The following is a 19,820-nucleotide window of genomic DNA, read 5'->3' as shown; positions in this document are numbered from 1 at the left end:
TGACTCGGTGGAGGGCGGAACAGGGTTTACCCAGGAGTGGATTGATGCAGCCGCTGGTTGCAACTCAGTTTTCCTGTGGTACTTGAACGGGTCGTGGTGAAGATGATTTCCTTACTCAGAGAGTGATCTCATCGTCTTCAAAGTTGGGTGGATCCAAACCTCCTGTTTGGAATCCGTCGCTCAGTGTAAGACTCAGTTGATCCCACTTGGGAGAGGCGGTCCGGAAAGGTCCAGTTTGCAGGAAGTCTTCCTGCCGAAAGGCAAAAACAAAACAGAGTAGAATCTCAGGGAGACAAGTACTAAGTCAAACTCAATATGATCTCAGCTTAGCTAGAGTACAAAAACTCGAAATGCAAAAACTCAGATTAGGCTCAGAATAAACAAGGCTTGGCTAGAGTAGCCCAAACTGGCAAACACTCTGGCGTCGAGATAGTGGCAGCCAGCAGCTAAAGAGCAGTCCGGTGATGAGGTAACCGTTCGCAGGTGTGTGAGGAGGCGGACCGGAGCCAGGCGCCTCCTGGTGGTGGAAGGGAGAAATACAAAAGACAATACAAACAGACGAACACAAAAACTGGAGTCCTGACAAGTACACCCTACAAACAGCAGTTTAAAGGAAGACTGTTATTGGATTTAAGCATGATGAAGGTAAAACGGCCAATTAAACAGTTCTAGATAGAGCATGCCAACAGATAAATATGATTTTTTAAAATGCATAAAATATACTGTATGCATCTTTTACATTTAATCTAAAAAAATAAAAAAAATAAGAAACAGATGAAATAATTAGGAAAATAACTGTTAGTTTTGGTGCTGAAAAAAGGAACAAATGGAGATGTTATATATTAAGATTATATTAAATCATTTTAATAAAATACCATGTTATGAGCATTAAAATTAGTTTGTTTATATTTTTTGCATATGTTCAGTGTGTTTATTACTAAATTAATTGAGAGCTACAATCTTTCATTAAAATATTGCCATTATTAGATCACAAAAATGACTCTTTAGAAACCCTTTCTGTGATGCATAGCCCTGAATATTGTTTGAAATCCCCAATTCTGAAAATAGTTTAGTGGGTCATCCTCATTTATTAAGAACTTACTGTTTATGTTTGATCAATATTTGTGTTCAGATATGGTGCAATGACTAAAAACCTTACTAATGTCATTTCTGGTGGGAAGATCATCTATTAATGCTGGTCAAGCAGAGCATTAGTAAATCATATCATCCAATTTCTCTGTTGATCTCTTATTCTACATAGTCTTCATGTATCTTGTGTTTAATCATTGTATTTCCATTGATATTACTAAAATAATACCATTTCAAGTGATTTTTATTTTGTACCAGGCCAAATTTCATTCTCATATTAAAAGTCTGACTTCAGTAGTGAGCTCACATAAAAAGAGAAGACTAAAAATAGATCTCGCTTCTGACAACCTGCCAGCTTGTTGATATCTATTTTCTTCATTTATTCTCTAATGGTTTTTAAATCAAACCTGAGCAGAAATGGCTTCTAAGACTATATTTGGATCACATGTGGGCTATTTCTGGACCCCAGGATTATTATTGTTTGAGCAGTACGGCGTGCAGGTGTGGGTGGGAGTTGACTTCCATTGGCTGCTTAATGACAGTGTTATTTGTGTGGACGGTGTCTCCGCAGCAGAAACATGGGGGGCTGTTGTCGCAGGAAATTGCTGTGCAGAAAGATGAGGCATCGTGCTGGGCTGGACTGCTTGCTGCCATCCTGTGCTCGTCGTTTCTCGCTTTCTTTCTTACCCTTTCACCCTGCCTCTCTCTTTCTGTTTCGCCCCTAATTGCCGTCTTTGAGTAGAGGTTGGAATAGTGTAATTAGGATCTTATCTGGTTAGCATCGCTGAGATTGGGCGCCAAGCTTTTACTGCGCCCCCCCTCCCTCTGTTTTGTTGCTTGAATTCAGACTATCATTTTTGCCTTCTTTCATCCTATTGCATCTTTCCCCTGCCCTCCCACGAGGAGCCTCGTCTACCGTTTTACTCTCTGCTTTCTGTTACTTCTTGACAGATTGGGGACTTAAATTCTCTGTGCTAAGATCTCTTTTTAGTTGAGAAGTATAAGAAGCTGCACATTTTCCTAGCAAATACTGCCCAACAAGGAAGGCGATCTCAGAAAAAAAGGGCCTGTGTATTTCAAAAGAAACACTGCACAGTATGTCTTTCCTCTTTTCCTCTTTCTTGTGAGTCTATGCATAATTTATGAAGCTTTTTTTTTACTATTCTTAAAATTGTTTTCAATTGTTTCCAGCTAAAGGCACCATTAACTTTTGCAAATTGTTCCTAAAAGCTGAAAGTGTTTTTTTTTTTTTTTTTAGCTTTTAAGTAGAACTCCGGGTCACACCTGCTTTTTTATAACAGCTTAATCCCCTACTAAAATGCTGGTTTGTTTTATTTATTAATTTTTTTGCCTTAATGACCACTCTGGCATCACATGGTCTAAGCAGCACTCCTGCTTAAATCTCTATGGGATGAAGGGCAGAGCCATTTAATGTCACAGCAGTGGAGTCCTCAAAGGTATAATGACACAGAGATTTACAGAATCACAAGCAGGATGTGTTTCTAGCAGATTCTGAAAAACTCAACTGGCTGAGTGGATTCTGAACCGTCCTGATGATGGACGACTTTGTTGCCCTTAAGGCATATGTTTCACATATGTAAACATATGCATACCTGCATATGTTTCATGATATTAACACATTTTTAAAAATAGATGTTAAACATGAGCTCTGTCCAAATGTCCATCACCATATAGGGCCCTATATGGTGGTTACACTATTTTAGATGAGTGGCCAAACGTCTAGTGCAGCGGTAACTAATTAAAAGTCAGTGGGGTCTGAATAAAAAAAATCAACAACCAGTAAAGGTCTGGAGACATTTTTAATTAAAATCCGTTACTCTAAACAGCATTTAACACTGAAATAAAATGCAGGCGTTTATGCATCCATGTTATACATTGGATTTTTAAATAAAAAATATATAAATAAGTTTTTCCATTTTAAAATCTAAATTGTTTTTGAAGTAGAACAATCTTGTGGTTTGGTATCAAGACAATTTCCTGACTCACTTTTTTTTAATAAAACAACTTAACTGACCATTTTTATCTTCCTTTTTTATTGCTTAATGAGACAAGTGACCTTAACGCTGACCTGGAAGGCTATAAACCTGGGTTTGAATGGAGACAAACCCATTTTCAAGCACATACCAAGGTTCTCATTTTGAGCCTGGATCGATACGGCGTATCAATATGGTTGGGAATCCTACTTCACAGCAGTAGGTCGAGCCAAACATACTCAAAAAGTGCAGGGTCATCTTTAAGCACGCCATTTCACTTTTCTTTCACTAGTTCCCTGCTTCTTCCAGCAGTCCACACTTTCTCTGCTCTCTTTTTCCCATCGTCTTTTCCTTCTGTCCCATCGCCCGGCTTGCCACAGGTTTGCCTGCTGTGTCTAAAAGTAGCAGCAGCAGCCATCCAGACTGACAGCAGCTCATTGGCTAATTTGGATCACATGCAGCCCGGACGCTCCGAGTGGCTTTACCGTACAAACAGGAGAAGCGGCGCAAGTGACGTTTAGACACTGTCGTCGGACAACATGCAGTAATTTATAAATGTTTTAATTCAGGTTGGGTCCGCATTAGCAAGTAGGTAGGCCCACTAATCTGTGACCTCTGATCTATTGGATGAAACAGTAGTGGATTTGAAATTTCCCACAATGCACATTAAAAAATTGGGATCATCCATGGTCTCTAGATGAGCAGACATATCCTGCTTTGTGAGGAGAGCTCTCCTCGCAAAGCATTATGGGATTTGTTGTCACAGTGGCCTGCTGTTGGGTTGGGTCAGTGTGAAACTGACTTTCAGGAAGTCAGTTTAAGAAAAGCAAATAACAAAGTTGTAGCAGGCACCGTGTATGGAGGCGGAGTCACGTGACCAACGGGGAGCGGAAAGTAGGGATCATCCGAACAGTTAGTTAACTGAGATCACTATAAAATCCACTATTTAGCCCCCCTCTCTATTGAGGGATTTAGGGGTTAGAGCAGACGTTCAGACACAGCCATGATCTAATTTAAACCAGGAAGAGATCATAATTTCTACTAGTAAAATCTATTTTATGCATTGATTATTACTGTAAAGATATTTTTATTAAAAACATTCAGTGGTTATTTTGTTTTTAATGCATATATTCACTTCCAATAACTACACCTGTTAATTCACTGACTGTTGTCTGGTGGAAGAAGGTCCTGGGTTCAAATCCCAGGCTATGGGTGTTCTGTACAGAAAACATGTCTCTGAATTAATTATTTTAGCTTGTCTGAATTTCCCTTATTCTTCACTTTTCCTATGTGTCAGCCTCGTTCTAAATACATCTAAGGATTGATAGATGCTCCATTGACTGGTAAAACCAATATTTTTTTCTGCCAGTCATATGGCATGAGCACATCACACTTTCTCCTGTGTTCCTCTGAATGTGGAAGGGGTGTGAAAGCGCTGTCAGTCATAGCTGTTCCACCTGGTGCACCGACGTGCGTTTCTGAAGCGTCCCAGATGAGCCGTCGCTCGCTGCTTCTCTTATGCAGTTGTTGTATTCTATGTCTCTAACTCTATGTCATTCTAGTGGATCCTGCTGAGTTTACAAGTAAAATACTACATGTGCAGACTATGAATCAGATTTTCTGGATTTTTAAAACAATTTCTGACAACACCATTAATCAGAGACGGAACAAAAGAAAACAAGACAAGGTGACAAGATGAAGAACAGGCACAGTGGACATGGGTTATTCTGGCCAATTAACCACTTTACTGGTTTAATGTTCTTTTTAAGTTGGTGCGATGACGCAATCCGCACGTTATCTGAGTCCAACTTAGCACCTTAAAAAACTTAAGGTAGAACAGGGTGCCTAGCAGAGCACAGCTGCACTGTGGTTCTTCTGCACCACTTTAACATTCAGTGAAACTGAGAGGTGAGACTCTAGATGATGTAAAGCTGCTGGATTTCAAACAGATAATCAGAGTTGGGAAGAAAGAGAATAGAAGTGACTTAAAGTAAGGCTGGTCTGGGTTTTAGATAATAGTGATTTATTGATATTTTTGATTGGTTTGAAATGACATGATATCCATTTAGCATCAGGCATTTGTATAGAGAAAATGCCTTGATGTAAAAGGTCAGTATGGAAAGTGGCGTGGGATGATAGAAATGAGAGAAATTGTCACAAGTGATATATGTATGGAGCTAAACCAGTGACAGCTTGTGTCAACGTCAAAAATGACATTGAAAATTAAGAGATTTAAATTTTTAACAATAAAAAATGAAACATTTCTATTGAAAAGCTGATACTCCTATTTATGCTGCAGCTTTTACTTAAAGAAATATGATTTCAGTGTCAGAGTTTCTTTAGTTAACAATGTCACCACAAGCTGGTACTGTTTTTGCATGGGGTGCAGTGTTAACCTGAAGGCTCCTTCAGGGGCCTTCTGTTTTTCTGGTTCTCCTAGTCATTTACCTGCAGAAGGCCCTTGAAGGAGCCTTTAGTTTATACCTGCCCCTGATTTCCCCGGAAAGAATAGTGTTACTTTTTCAGTCGCAATATTTGATATTTCTTTGTTTGAATTTTGTGTTATATTTGAATTTTTTTTCTATTTACAATACCAAATATTCTCTTCAATGCCAAGGTCACTGTCACTGGTTTGGATTCATGTATTCAGGATATCAACACATTGCAGAACATCATAGATTGGCTACGGTAGCCTAAAACCACAATCCTGGTAGCAAAGAACAGGAAGCTAATGCTGCAATTCACAACAGTTTACCAATGGTGAACAATATCAGATTAAAAGACACTGCCTAATTAATTGGTCTTCATTTTTAGCTGCAACATTCAAATAATCGAGGTTGTAGGGGGGGATATATTCTTGGCACATTTTGGTCCCTCTGCTACATGGTTTGAAATCACTAACTGAAAACAATCATTGTCTATTTCTTTCCCTCTGCCACAGTCTACAGTACCCTTTATGTGATGGCTTATCCCAGCAGGATAATTCACTCTATCACAACGCTCAAATGAACTCGTAGCTGGTTCCATGAACATGACAGTGATTTCACTGAGCTCCCGCTATTCACCAGATCTTTATACAATAGAGGGTTGGAGGGGGGGTTTAAGAGAAAATATAGTTAATATTTATTAAATATGACCATTAAAAATTGTAAAAACATTATGCAGCCCCACGAACAAAACCAGAAATACTTAAAACAGCAGTTTTATACAGGCTACATTAATAAAGGACTTACTTTGAATTGCACTAAACGATATTTATTCATGTAGGCATCGTTAATGAGAGAAAATATGGTTTAAACAGCAACACTATCACCTTCAACTTTGGCATTCATTAGATTACATTAGCATTGAAAACTAAGAGTTTGAAATTTCGTACATTAAAAAATAAACATTTCTACTGATACTCCTCAAAACATTAGATTACTTTTAAACCAGCTGTGTACCACAGTTGACCTGGTTTTGTAGATCTTCTCTGCAGATATCGCACAAAAACTACACACAAAGAGCTGCGACACAATTGCCTTCATATTTAGTCATTTTTATTCTGTTTGGTTAGAGCTCCAGTGAAGGCGTCTTAGAGCCACATGTGGCAGACCCCTATTCTACACCGTAACTAAAACGGCACTCTGAGAGCTCTGACCAAGCAGCATTTGTTGGCCCATATCGCGACTTACTCAAACTTGCACATGAACTAGATCATTATCACATCTTTATGAATTGCTTCTTGGAATGAGGTGCTCCTTTGGTTAAGAATTTCCTTAAAATCAGTTTATAAATTTATAAATGAGGCACAGAGTGTCTTTCTGCAGCCTCTGGTGTCTGTTCTGCTCCCACTTTCATTTGCTCTGCACTCTGCTTTCGTCTTTTTTCAGCCCTTTATTGTGCTTTATTGTACTTTTGTTTTGTTTTTGTCTTCAGTATAATACATCCGCTGCAAAAGCTGTAAACACTCGGTGCTGCCACTGACTGGTTTAGGGGGGAACTGCTCATTCCGCCAAATAATGTTAAAGAGTTAAAAAAAGAAACTGTATCTGGATTATGATCTGGATCATCACCAAAATTTAATCAATCATTCTTTAGATGCACCTCTGGTAAATGTAATTACTATGTCCATGAAGACATAGTTGGATAAATCCATCCATCCATTCTTCACCTCATTATCCGGAGACAGCAGTCTAAGCAGAGATGCCCAGATTTCCTGATCAACACACACCTTCTCCAGCTGCTCTGCGGGGACCCCAAGGCGACGCCAGGCCAGCAGAGAGAGGTAGTCCCTACAGTGTGTCCTCTGCCTCCACGAGGTCTCCTCCCAATAGACATGCCTGGAACGCCTCCTTAGGGAGGTGACTAGGAGGCATCTGGGACAGATGCCCCAGCCACCTCAGCTGGCGTCTTTCGACGTTGAGGAGCAACGACTCTACTCCGAGCTCCTCCCGGGTAACTGAGCTCCTCACCCAATCTCAAAGGGTGCGCCCAGCCACCCTGCGAAGGAAACTCATTTCGGCCCCCTGTATTTGCTGTATACTATGTGTTCTAATTAAGTCTGCTAACAGACAAACGAGGACGACCGAACACAAAACCTCTTTGGTGGAGATAAAAATTGATTCTCACTTGTCCTATGAGGCAGAGGTCGCTTCTTTAGTCCACAATTTATTACTGGCCAGTTTTTGTAGCCTTTCAGCCGGCAGATCTACAGTGTACAGCAATAGGCCGAGGAGGGGCATGATGGAAAGTTTTAAATAAGGGCTGTATTCATTTTCCATCACCTCTCACCAAGTTATCCGAGATATTTTTTTTGTAATATTTGTAGAAAAGTTAAATTGCTCCATATTTTTTTTTTGTCTTCAGTTACTGTAAAGGCCAGTTTAATAGTAGCTCAACTTACCTGTCAGTTTTGAGCTCGACCTGACATTTCCTTTCCTGGAAGAGGTCACATGCTGGGTTTCCTGGCTAAGAGCTGAGCAGAACAAGTCGAGATGGAGATAAGCGCAGACAAAAGCTGAAACCTTTTCAACCAGCTTCTATGTGATTCAGCTATATTCTTAGAAATAATGTGTAAATTTAACAGAAGAGTTTTTGTAATCTTAACACTGTGTTGTCTCCTTTTTTACCACTTATTGATATGTGTTCCAGTTGTATGTAGAAAGAGTAAAGATGTAATGCTTTATTATGGGTTGAATACAGGAATGGCTGCCATGACAGTGAGGTTATTCAGGCTAAACATTAGATTAAATGCTATTGGTGTTTAACTCAAATGTTGGGCTGTTGTGGTTTAAAGCTCTTTGTTCAAACCTCTACTCAATAAAAGTGGTGCATCAGCACAATGAGAGTTTAGAAGGAGGGTTTGGTTAAACTAAAGTTATTGATTTTCAGTCCTCATTTTCATTATAGAATCCCTGGGAGCCAGAGAGCTGAAAATTGCTTTGGTTAGTTCAGACAAAGTAACTTATCAAGTGGAAACCACGTGGGATCTGTTCCTCAGATCTGTTGCTGCCTGTGTGGGCATAACAACACATCCTGCTTCTAGGACGTATTTTCCTCTAAACCTGTGGCTGACCTTCACCCCCCGTCTTTTTGGTGGCTTCCATTTATTTTTTCCGTACTCTATCTTTAGACATGCTTTAATCAGTTAGTTAATCGATGGCTGAAATGGTGATACTTTTTAATATTTGCATATGTGCTCATATATATATATATATATATATATATATATATATATATATATATATATATATATATATATATATATATATATATATGTTTTTGGCTCAGCATATATGTGCTGGAAAGGTTTAGGCCATGATGATTAACTACTTGACTAGTTTTTCTAGGACAAAGCTCTTTTCTAATGTCACTCTTTTCTTTTCTTACAGTCACAGAAAAAGAAGTTCAGCAGTGGTAAGTGTGTACATTTACTTTTAATTCGATTTTTTCTGTATTCACTTAAAACCGGTAATATATCAAAACTTCTCACACTGGCTATTAGCTAATCTAACTTTGGTGTATTTTATTCAGGAGTTGGTTTTCTCAGTCTGTTAAAAGTGTTTTAGCAGTCGATTTGAAGCCATCTCCTTCACTCTTCCCTAAAGACAGATGAGTTCTGAAAATAGAACGACTTTGAAGCGTCACCGTGGATAAATGACGTTGAAGGCTGATAAAACCGATACAAACATTTCCATGATGCATTCCTACCTAACCTTTTCACTCTTATTTGCAAAAGGCATATTTAGTGTGCCACAGAATTTAGTGTGTTTTATGAGAAAGTAATCTAATGTAATCAATCAATGCAAAGCATTACATGTATGATTTTAAATGGAAAAAGATGTGAAGAATAGGGGTGTAGGAAAAATTCGATTTGGCGATATATCATGATTTTTTGCTGCATGATATATTATCAATCTTTCAGTTCCTAGTAACGATTAAAAAAAAAACGAAACATTTTTACCTAAAACAATGAAAGGAAAATGGACAGTCACAGTGGAAAGGCTGATTTATGCTCAGAAACGAGGTCGTCTGTGTGTGTGTCGCAGTGAACGCAGATATGCCCCGCCCCTTCCGCAGACACTCTGGTGCACCTCTCCGAAATTGTAGGTGAGTGCAGACAGGAGGAATTTGATTGGTCAAATCTACATCCACTCTACTCTATGCGTATTTCCTGTTTGGTACCTTACCGGCTTGTTTTGTTTGTATGATCGCCATTGTGGAAAACGACTCATGAAGATGGACCAGTGAGAATAGCGAGGTGCGTGAGAACACTGGGAGCCTTTTTCCACCTGGATTCCCGCAACTAGACCCACAGCTAGTTTGTGACTGACCCTCTTGTGGAATAACATAGCACAGACAACGCTTCAATATTGGGCATAAATCAAAAATATCTGCGACAAGCTCACTGCGACACACTTCTGCGGGAGTATAACCAGCCCTGAAGACGGGGACTGACTCAAACCCCTAACAATATGGATATCAAAATAACTGAGAGATGAATATCTTCTGATGAACATATTACACCACTCACATACATTTAATTTTGATAGCTGGGAAAAATATCACAATAAAAAATAATATTGCAAGATGGTGATAATGTCGTATCGTGACCCAAGTATCATGACATGTTTCGAAGCACCCATGCCAATACTGACCCCTAATGTAGCAGTCAAATTAAAAGCTTTTACAACTATAACTTAAAGGGTGGCATCTTTTACTTCTTTGATGTTATTTTGCTGCTTTCTACCACTGTAGCCCAGTATTCACCATTTTTCATTGTCCACTCCAACCCGTTTCCATCCCTGCTGATTAAAACTCAACATGTTGGCTGGTGGGGATGAATTCAGTAGGATGAAAATGGCTATTTTTTCATCTCACAGAATTTGGATGCAAGCCTCAGAGCTGAAAATGGTCTTTTCCAACCAAAACACCCTCTTCATGTTTTGTCATCCTCTAAATAGCTTGTGGCAAACTGCAACATATAAAGGTTTTGTCTTTCTTACATTAATGGCTGTCTTCTTTTCACTTACCCATAAAGGGCAGATTTACACAAATAACAGCTAATAGTTATCCAGATGCTCTCACCTGAGTTATGGATTTCTTTAGCTTCTCTGGAGTATTTTCTTTCCTTCTGATTAACACTGCTTTGGTTCACTCCGTAATTCTCTAGACGTGACGTATAACAGATAAAACATGCACTCTGTGAGATGTTCCCTAAAGGATGGGCTGGACCTCATTCATGTATAAAATCGATCAAGTCTAAATATTACACATATTTTAAAAATATTCAAAAAACGTATACAAAACATATCAATTGTCCTTTCCCTTACACTTCTTATTTATGCACAGTTTATCTCCAGCTGAATATATTAGAACAGAGTTTTTCCTAAAGAACAAAACATTGAAAAAGGTAAAGTGGAAGAACATTGTTGCAAAGAGCATTTTATGGACACAGAGCCTCCACAAAGCTGCCGATTACTAATCCTTTCCTTGTTTTTTTTGTAGCTATTAGTAAGTTTGACCTTCACTACCAGTATCATCTTGTTTAGGGATCTTTGCTCTTATGTCCATGGGGCTTATTGATTTGGGGGGAAAAAAAGGTTTAGAGCAGAATAAGAGAAAATATTGAGGAAAATAGGATCGACTTTGTTGGGTTGTAAATATGTGGAGAGTGACGCAGCCATAAGAAAGTGCAGCTTCATTTCACAAATGACTGAAGTTTGGGAAAATACATCACTTTTCTTAGTTGCTTGTTTGTGTTCAGAGCAAAGAACAGTGAATGTCAGACAAGAATTCTCCACGGAAGTCATCTCTCTTCCATCTTCACAGTTCAGTTCTCTTGCCTTGGTTTCGCATTACATGGTCAAATTCTACATGCATGAGAGGAGCTCTGACTCCAGAGCTAGTTTCTCTTCATGCCCCCTATTAGGAGCTGCACGGAGGGAAAGAGCCGAGCCACTTTTGAGCCAACAGTAGCTGCAGCATTCGATATTGCTGCTGGAAGTTCCAGAGTCTTCGAGCAGGCCTCTCTGTTGGGCCACATCAGTGCACTTGGGCAGAATAACCCCCCCACACTGGCGCTCTCAAATCTCCACCCCGCCGACTGCACAGCCTGTAGCTCACTATCACCCTCGGTGTCTTTCACAGAGATTTTTGCATGAGTCCTCACTCTAAGATCAGCAGCAATCAACACGGCCAAGTGTGAGGGATGAGAGGGAATTTTACCAGGGGAAATGCCAGATGGCGTGTAATTAGAGCACAGACACATACACAGAAGAATTAGCGGGGTTAGATAAATGCTTCTGTTGTGCATTAAGTTCGCTCCTATTTTAACTCTCCTCTAAGGGAACATCATTAGTATGCCGGAGGCCTACCTGAAATCAATAGCAAAATCCCGTGGCTCAGTGATGTGCCTGCCAGCGAGGCAGGAGCAAAAGTAAGGTCCTGCACAGCTCTTTAGCAAACCACCACGGTAGATGCCAATAGAAGTTAGAGCCAATGATGAATACTTTAGCGTTGTCAGATCACCAGCATGGTCTGATACAGTTTACAGTATCTGATACAGTATCTGTTACGTTCCTAGACATGGCAGCATCACACTGCATCACGTACAGTCTGACTGCGTGTGGGTATTAGCACTAGTGTCACGACAATGATCTGTTGGACACGATGTGTTCCTGGGAATAAGAGAAACAGAATCTGGTAAAAAGCTGACAGTGAAAACATGTTTACTTCGCGGTGCGCTGCTTACCGTACCCTGGAGCAACGGTGGAGTGTAAATTTACTAATGTGAGTTTGATGAGAAATGTAGCAAAGACCCTGATGATTTAGCACTAACTCATATGCATCTCATTTTGGTGCAAGCTCTCAAACAGGCTGAGTTAAGTGAAAGAATGGTTTAATATTTATCAAAAGATAAACATTGTAAATACAACCAGTTTGAAATGAATTGGTTACAGTATATGCTATCAAACTGCAAACTTCAAAACTAAGAAGTCACATTTTTATATATTAATCTAAAATCTAAATATTGAGCCCCTTGAGTCAGTAGTTTATACTCTTTTGATGGTATGCTTTAGAAGGCCAGTACAGTACATCTACAGACAGACATTCCTGGTCATTTATCTTCACCATAACTCTGGGTCTGTCAGGTTTAATGGTTGAGTTGAGAAACATGGAAATTAGTTGCTTGATATTTCAGCTCCCTGTAGTCGAAATTATGCACTGCTCACTTCTAGGGTTGTCACGATACTAAACTTTTCAACTCGATACCGATACTAAGGAAAATATTCGATACTCGATACCATTTTCGATACCACAAGGATAAAAACAAAGACTCCAAAATTCAACAGAAATATTTTCATTAATAAATAAAATACAATAAATAAACACAATAAAGGTTGTATGCTGTGCATAATATTATGCAAGCTTGATAAAAAACTTATAAAATTCAAATTAAGTGTTTCTTCCTTGGCTATGCTTTGCACACATAACAATGACACTAGCCAAACCAGTTAAGAAACAAAAATAATTCTTAGCAGCTGCACCTCTTACAAAAAAAAAAGTCTGAAACCGAAAAGAGCACAGAATTATTCAATCACACAGTGTTCAGAAAGTGCATTGTCCTCTATTCTGCACTTTAGATGAATGACTGCTTAGGTGCCACTGGTGACGGCACTGTATCGATACTTTTAAAAACAAGTATTGTATCCAGATACAACATTTCAGTATCGATACTTTTTTGAGTTTCGATACTTTTGACAACCCTACTCACTTCACCACGCCATCAAATCTGCTTACCAATGTGTCATTATATTTTGTCCCCCGTGGATCACCATATATGATGTGGCACAGAAGATGGTGTAACACTGGTTTCTGTTGTCCTTCAACTCCTCAACTCTCTGTGGCTGAGAGGGAGTCCACATCACATACAAAGAATCAAATTTCAAGTCTTGCTTCAGATGATCAAACTCATTCAGGTGTGAACTTTGACTAGGCCACTCTTACACATGGATATCCTTTGGTCTAAACCATATCTCTTTAGCTTTGGTTGTATGTGGTCAGGGGTGGCGGTCTCGCCCTAAATATATACTCTATAGTGTAAAACACACATATCAACACTTATGCAACAGTGTTCTATTTGCCACAAAAGCAACCTTTCAAATGAAAACCCAATTCTACACCTTCCAATGGTGTTAGTGAGGGTTTCTGACAGGGGCGATGTGAGGAGTTGCATCATACAGTAGCTGCAATTGTGACTACCGACTTTTTTTCATGTTTTTCCATCTCCTATTGGCTAGGTTATTTTTAGAAGCAGACACTGAATCTATTGACTTTGACAATTTTAATGGAAGTTTCAATCATTCATAAATTATTTAAGCAGACTAAAAAAGAAATCCATGCCATTTGATTGAATTGACAAGTCTGCATTAATTTTAATAAAAAATATTGATATGTATTTTTAGGAGCAGTAGCCTTTGTGGTGTTCATAGTTATGAGGACAAAAATATATCAGTTGTTAAAAAGTTTTTTATTGTACTCTTATTCATGTTAGATTTAGGAAAAATCACTCTGTAGGGCAGAAAAAAAGTTGGGAGAATCAAATTTGAAATTTCAAAGCTTGCTCAAAATTAGATATTAACTATCAGTAATATTGGCAATAACTAGTTCTTTTAGGGTTTTTTTTATCATATAAAATATAATAACTACTCCTTTAAAAAGAGACTTTTTACACTTTTTTAATCCTTGTTTAGAAAATTATTATTTATTTTTACTATTCTCTACAATTCCTTATATAACTTTCACGCAATGTAAGCCAATGAATGAATTGTAGAAAATGTGTACCTATGGCAATTATTAGTTTAATGTAAAGAAGTAATTTTGGTTGATTAATTTACCATTGTTCCATTAATAGTGTGCAAAAAATGAATTCCCTGAAATATTTTGAAAAGTTCTAAACATTCCTCCTCAGTCCTGGTTTGGTCTTAGTCTTGTTTTGGTCTCAGTCTTAGTCTTGATTTGGTCTCAGTCTTGGTCTGGGTTTGGTCTCTGTCTTGGTCTTGGTTTAGTCTCAGTCTTGGTTTGGTCTTGTTCCTTGTTTAGTCTCGGCCTTGTTCTTGGTTTGGTCTTAGTCTCATTCTTGGTTTGGTCTCTGTCTTGGACTTGGTTTGGTCTTAGTCTCGTTCTTAGTTTGGTCTCTGTCTTGGACTTGGTTTGGTCTTAGTCTCGTTCTTGGTTTGGTCTCTGTCTTGTTCTTGGTTTGGTCTTAGTCTCATTCTTGGTTTGGTCTCTGTTTTGGACTTGGTTTGGTCTTAGTCTCTTTCTTGGTTTGGTCTCTGTCTCGTTCTTGGTTTGGTCTTAGTCTCGTTCTTGGTTTGGTCTCTGTCTTGTTCTTGGTTTGGTCTCTGTCTCGTTCTTGGTTTGGTCTCTGTCTTGTTCTTGGTTTGGTCTTAGTCTCTTTCTTGATTTGGTCTCTGTCTTGTTCTTGGTTTGGTATTAGTCTCGTTCTTGGTTTGGTCTCTGTTTTGGACTTGGTTTGGTCTTAGTCTCTTTCTTGGTTTGGTCTCTGTCTTGTTCTTGGTTTGCTCTTAGTCTCGTTCTTGGTTTGGTCTTAGTCTCGTTCTTGGTTTGGTCTCTGTTTTGGACTTGGTTTGGTCTTAGTCTCTTTCTTGGTTTGGTCTTAGTCTCGTTCTTGGTTTGGTCTCTGTTTTGGACTTGGTTTGGTCTTAGTCTCTTTCTTGGTTTGGTCTCTGTCTTGTTCTTGGTTTGGTCTTAGTCTCGTTCTTGGTTTGGTCTTAGTCTCGTTCTTGGTTTGGTCTCTGTTTTGGACTTGGTTTGGTCTTAGTCTCGTTCTTGGTTTGGTCTCTGTCTTGTTCTTGGTTTGGTCTTAGTCTCTTTCTTGATTTGGTCTCTGTCTTGTTCTTGGTTTGGTCTTCGTCTCGTTCTTGGTTTGGTCTCTGTTTTGGACTTGGTTTGGTCTTAGTCTCTTTCTTGGTTTGGTCTCTGTCTTGTTCTTGGTTTGCTCTTAGTCTCGTTCTTGGTTTGGTCTCTGTTTTGGACTTGGTTTGGTCTTAGTCTCTTTCTTGGTTTGGTCTCTGTCTTGTTCTTGGTTTGCTCTTAGTCTCGTTCTTGGTTTGTCTTAGTCTCGTTCTTGGTTTGGTCTTAGTCTCGTTCTTGGTTTGGTCTCTGTTTTGGACTTGGTTTGGTCTTAGTCTCTTTCTTGGTTTGGTCTCTGTCTTGTTCTTGGTTTGGTCTTAGTCTCGTTCTTGGTTTGGTCTTAGTCTCGTTCTTGGTTTGGTCTCTGTTTTGGACTTGGTTTGGTCTTAGTCTCGTTCTTGGTTTGGTCTCTGTCTTGTTCTTGGTTTGGTCTTAGTCTCTTTCTTGATTTGGTCTCTGTCTTGTTCTTGGTTTGGTCTTCGTCTCGTTCTTGGTTTGGTCTCTGTTTTGGACTTGGTTTGGTCTTAGTCTCTTTCTTGGTTTGGTCTCTGTCTTGTTCTTGGTTTGCTCTTAGTCTCGTTCTTGGTTTGGTCTCTGTTTTGGACTTGGTTTGGTCTTAGTCTCTTTCTTGGTTTGGTCTCTGTCTTGTTCTTGGTTTGCTCTTAGTCTCGTTCTTGGTTTGTCTTAGTCTCGTTCTTGGTTTGGTCTCTGTTTTGGACTTGGTTTGGTCTTAGTCTCTTTCTTGGTTTGGTCTCTGTCTTGTTCTTGGTTTGGTCTTAGTCTCGTTCTTGGTTTGGTCTCTGTTTTGGACTTGGTTTGGTCTTAGTCTCTTTCTTGGTTTGGTCTCTGTCTTGTTCTTGGTTTGGTCTTAGTCTCGTTCTTGGTTTGGTCTCTGTCTCGTTCTTGGTTTGGTCTCTGTTTTGGACTTGGTTTGGTCTTAGTCTCTTTCTTGGTTTGGTCTCTGTTTTGTTCTTGGTTTGGTCTTAGTCTCGTTCTTGGTTTGGTCTCTGTCTTGTTCTTGGTTTGGTCTTAGTCTCGTTCTTGGTTTGGTCTCTGTCTTGTTCTTGGTTTGGTCTTAGTCTCGTTCTCGGTTTGGTCTCTGTCTTGGACTTGGTTTGGTCTTGGTCTGGTCTCGGTGTTGGTTTGGTATTGTTTTTCAAACACACCGTCTTGACACCGTCCCTGCATGTGGTCCTAACCCAGATTAAAGGTGAATCACCACTCTGGTGTCAGGTCTCTGCTGCCTATAGCAGGTTGTTTTCCAGGATTATTCTCTATTTACCTTCATCCATCTTCCCAGCTTCTTTAGAGTTAGTCTAGGCCCCTCTGCTGGTTCTCTAAATAATTACTCTCCTGTCTGTCTACGATGGCTCAATGGGTTTGAGGTCGTGTCACATTTTGCGCTATTAGGGGATAGTCTGTGTATGATAAATAGTTCAAGCTTGAAATATTGTCTTATATTTAACCAAAAAAATCAGCTTTAAAGTTCCTTGGTTTTTACAGTGCTGTGTGTTCCCTGATGTTCTCTCACAAACCTTAGAGGTTTTCACTGAATTTCAATTTATGAAGCAGTATCAGCATTAAGGGGACTGAATACATTTGCACCTTACACTTTTCAAGTTTTTACACATTTGAAAACCATACTATATATTTTTGTTTCAATTGTCATGAGCTACTCTGTGTTGGTCTGTCATTACATCTCAATAAACTGATTTTTGTTGGGGGGGTGTAATGTGACAGGATCTAAAACCTATTTGAAGTAAACATATTTAAAATGCTCCTAATATTTCACTTTGTAAGACAGCCTGTCTGTTAAGTACCTAAACTAAAGGTAGAGGCAAAGAGTTTGCGGAAGACGTAGTGTGGCTTCAGGGATGCCCAGTTACTCTGTAAACTATTTACTATTCACTGTTAAATTACTTTAAAAGTAATCTCTTAATTTTAACAATGGATTTCTTTGGACTAAAAGTGATATCAGCGTGGCCTTTAACATGGCATTTTAGCTTAAGATTTCCAAAGTTAAATCCATTGAATCATGTACTGTTTGGAGGGAGCTAGAGATTAGTGTGACGATATGCAGACCTTCCAAACTGAAGGACTGGGTTAATTTTCAAAATACCTGAAGTAACATATTAAGAACTGCTATGTAATAACAATAAGGGTTTAATTAGTGTAATGCTAATAAAGGCTTTTCAACTGCAGTAATTGTTAAAAAGGTACAAACTTGTTCACCTTTTAATTTCCTAGTGAATGTAAGTAGTAATTCCTTTGTGATCTTTTAAGAGTTGCTTGGCTCATTACCTGAATTAAAATCAGAATAAACCATTTCATTTTAATTCTTTTGAATATCTTTTCAGGTATTGAAGTATATTTCAGTATTAATCTCACAATATTTTTGAATTTCATATCAAAGAGATATGAGGAGATATGAATTTTAACCAACATTTCAACTTGCCGTAGGGGCTATGAATAAAACTCTTTTCACTGACTGGCATTTTTAGGTTTTATCAAGTGGGAATGCTTGGAAAATGTTTTTTTTTTTTTTTATATGTAATGAATAACTGCACCATTTAATCATAAATCTAAAATTATCAAAATAATGTACCAATATGACATGCAAAACTAAATAAGTAAATTTGCCATAAAATAATGAAACATACATTTGAAATCATAGCATAAAAAAAAAAAACGTACTTTACATTTATATTCAATTATCGCATTCTTTATTTATCAATATTGAGACATCTGAGTGGCAAACATTATGATTATGGAATCACCCAATTCAGAGGAAATGACTAGTTTTGTCATGTCTGGGATCTGCTTTTTTCTACAAATTTAAACAATATATATATACATACATATATAACACAATTTAGAGAAGCTAATTAACCTAAATTCTTTTTTGGACAGCCGGAGCACCCGGAGAGAACCCATGATAAGAATATAAAGAATATATATAGATATATATCTATACATATCTATCTACCGATCGATCAATAGATAGATATGATTAAAAATAAAAAACATTTTTGGAAAACTATATATGAGGGGGGAAAATAAACGTGCAGAGATTAAAAAGAACTTTAAAAATTAAAATAATATATATGTTTGATATATTCTATAAATAAAAAACAGATAAAAGCATGAATTGGTAGAACAAAACGCCATTCAGATTAAAGCTTGGGGAAGTGAGCTGGTATCTGGGATCTTATTTTAGACACAGGAGGAGTAATTTAAGGCAATTTATATTTCTTTGGTGATTTCAATTTTCTAATCTCATCTTTCAACTGTTCAATTTGATATTCTTGGTCTTTGAGGTCCTTATATAATAATCTGTTCTCTGCTTTTAAAAATATCGACTCTTCCTTAAGCTTTTTGGCATCAGTCTTTTTCAGGTAGAGTTTTACGCTTTCATCTTTTTCCTGTTGGGTCACTTTTCCCTGAAGTTCCTGAATTACCGTCTCTTTTTGCTGAATTACTGCCTCCTTTTCTGCTAATGTTTTTTTTTAATTATCTAACTGGTTTCTGAGAGTGGGAATAATGTTAACTTCAGGATTTACATATGCTCTTTTTAGATCCTCTTTGTACTTATTACACACTTCTTCTAACTTCTTATATTTAGCTTTTTCCTGTCTTAAATTTTCACTCAAACCAGATACGTTCTTTTCAAGTGTTTTATTATCCAGGTTCAGTTTGCAAATTTCTTGTTTCTGTGTCGTGATTATTTTCTTATATTTATGACACTCTACTGTGCGACGTTTAACTTCTGTATCTAGGCTCTCATATTTATGTGTCGCTTCTTCATTAACATTTTTCAGCTCTTACTGAGCTGCTGCCAGTTTTTCCATGTAATCACTGATTTTTTCATTCGACTTTCTTTTATTAGTCTCTAACTGTTTCGAAAGTTCAGTCATCTGTAGCTGGTTATTGGAAAGCTGTTTTTTAAAGTTATTAATGGATATTTTACAATTTACCAAATTCTCACTCAGCGTTTTAACTTCGTTCTCCAGGTTTCTGTTCTGTGTTTTAATTGTTTCCAGCTCCTCATTTAGTTTTTCTATCTGTGACTCATTTGCTTTTTTGGTTTTAGCTAACGCTCTTTCACTTTCTGTTATACTTTTAACTTAATCTCTTAAATTCTCAATCGCTTCCTCGTTGAGTTTTACAGTCATTGCAAATTCAGCCTTAATGTTAAGTTGCTCTTTAAGGTGAAGATTACTTTCTTAAAATTTTTTATTCAATTTGTCACGTTCCTCTTCGCTTTTATGCAGTCGTGCAGTTAGTGAATCTGTGCCCACTTTCAGGTTCTCAATTATG

General features: G+C 38.1%; 1 protein-coding gene across 1 annotated transcript in view; it reads left to right on the top strand.

Moving 5' to 3' along the window:
- Positions 1 to 19,820, top strand: part of ncs1b (neuronal calcium sensor 1b) — a 51,341-nt gene that overhangs the window by 7,054 nt on the left and 24,467 nt on the right. The window contains exon 4 of the mRNA XM_038287594.1: positions 8,957 to 8,981. Coding sequence (XP_038143522.1) covers positions 8,957 to 8,981 — 25 coding nt within the window. The remainder of the gene's footprint in view (positions 1 to 8,956; positions 8,982 to 19,820) is intronic.

This window comes from Cyprinodon tularosa, unplaced genomic scaffold (assembly GCF_016077235.1).
Source record: "Cyprinodon tularosa strain WSP-4 unplaced genomic scaffold, ASM1607723v1 ctg240, whole genome shotgun sequence".
NCBI lineage: Eukaryota > Metazoa > Chordata > Actinopteri > Cyprinodontiformes > Cyprinodontidae > Cyprinodon > Cyprinodon tularosa.
Note: the sequence above shows the minus strand (reverse complement) of the source record. Positions and strands in the feature narration are given on the sequence as shown.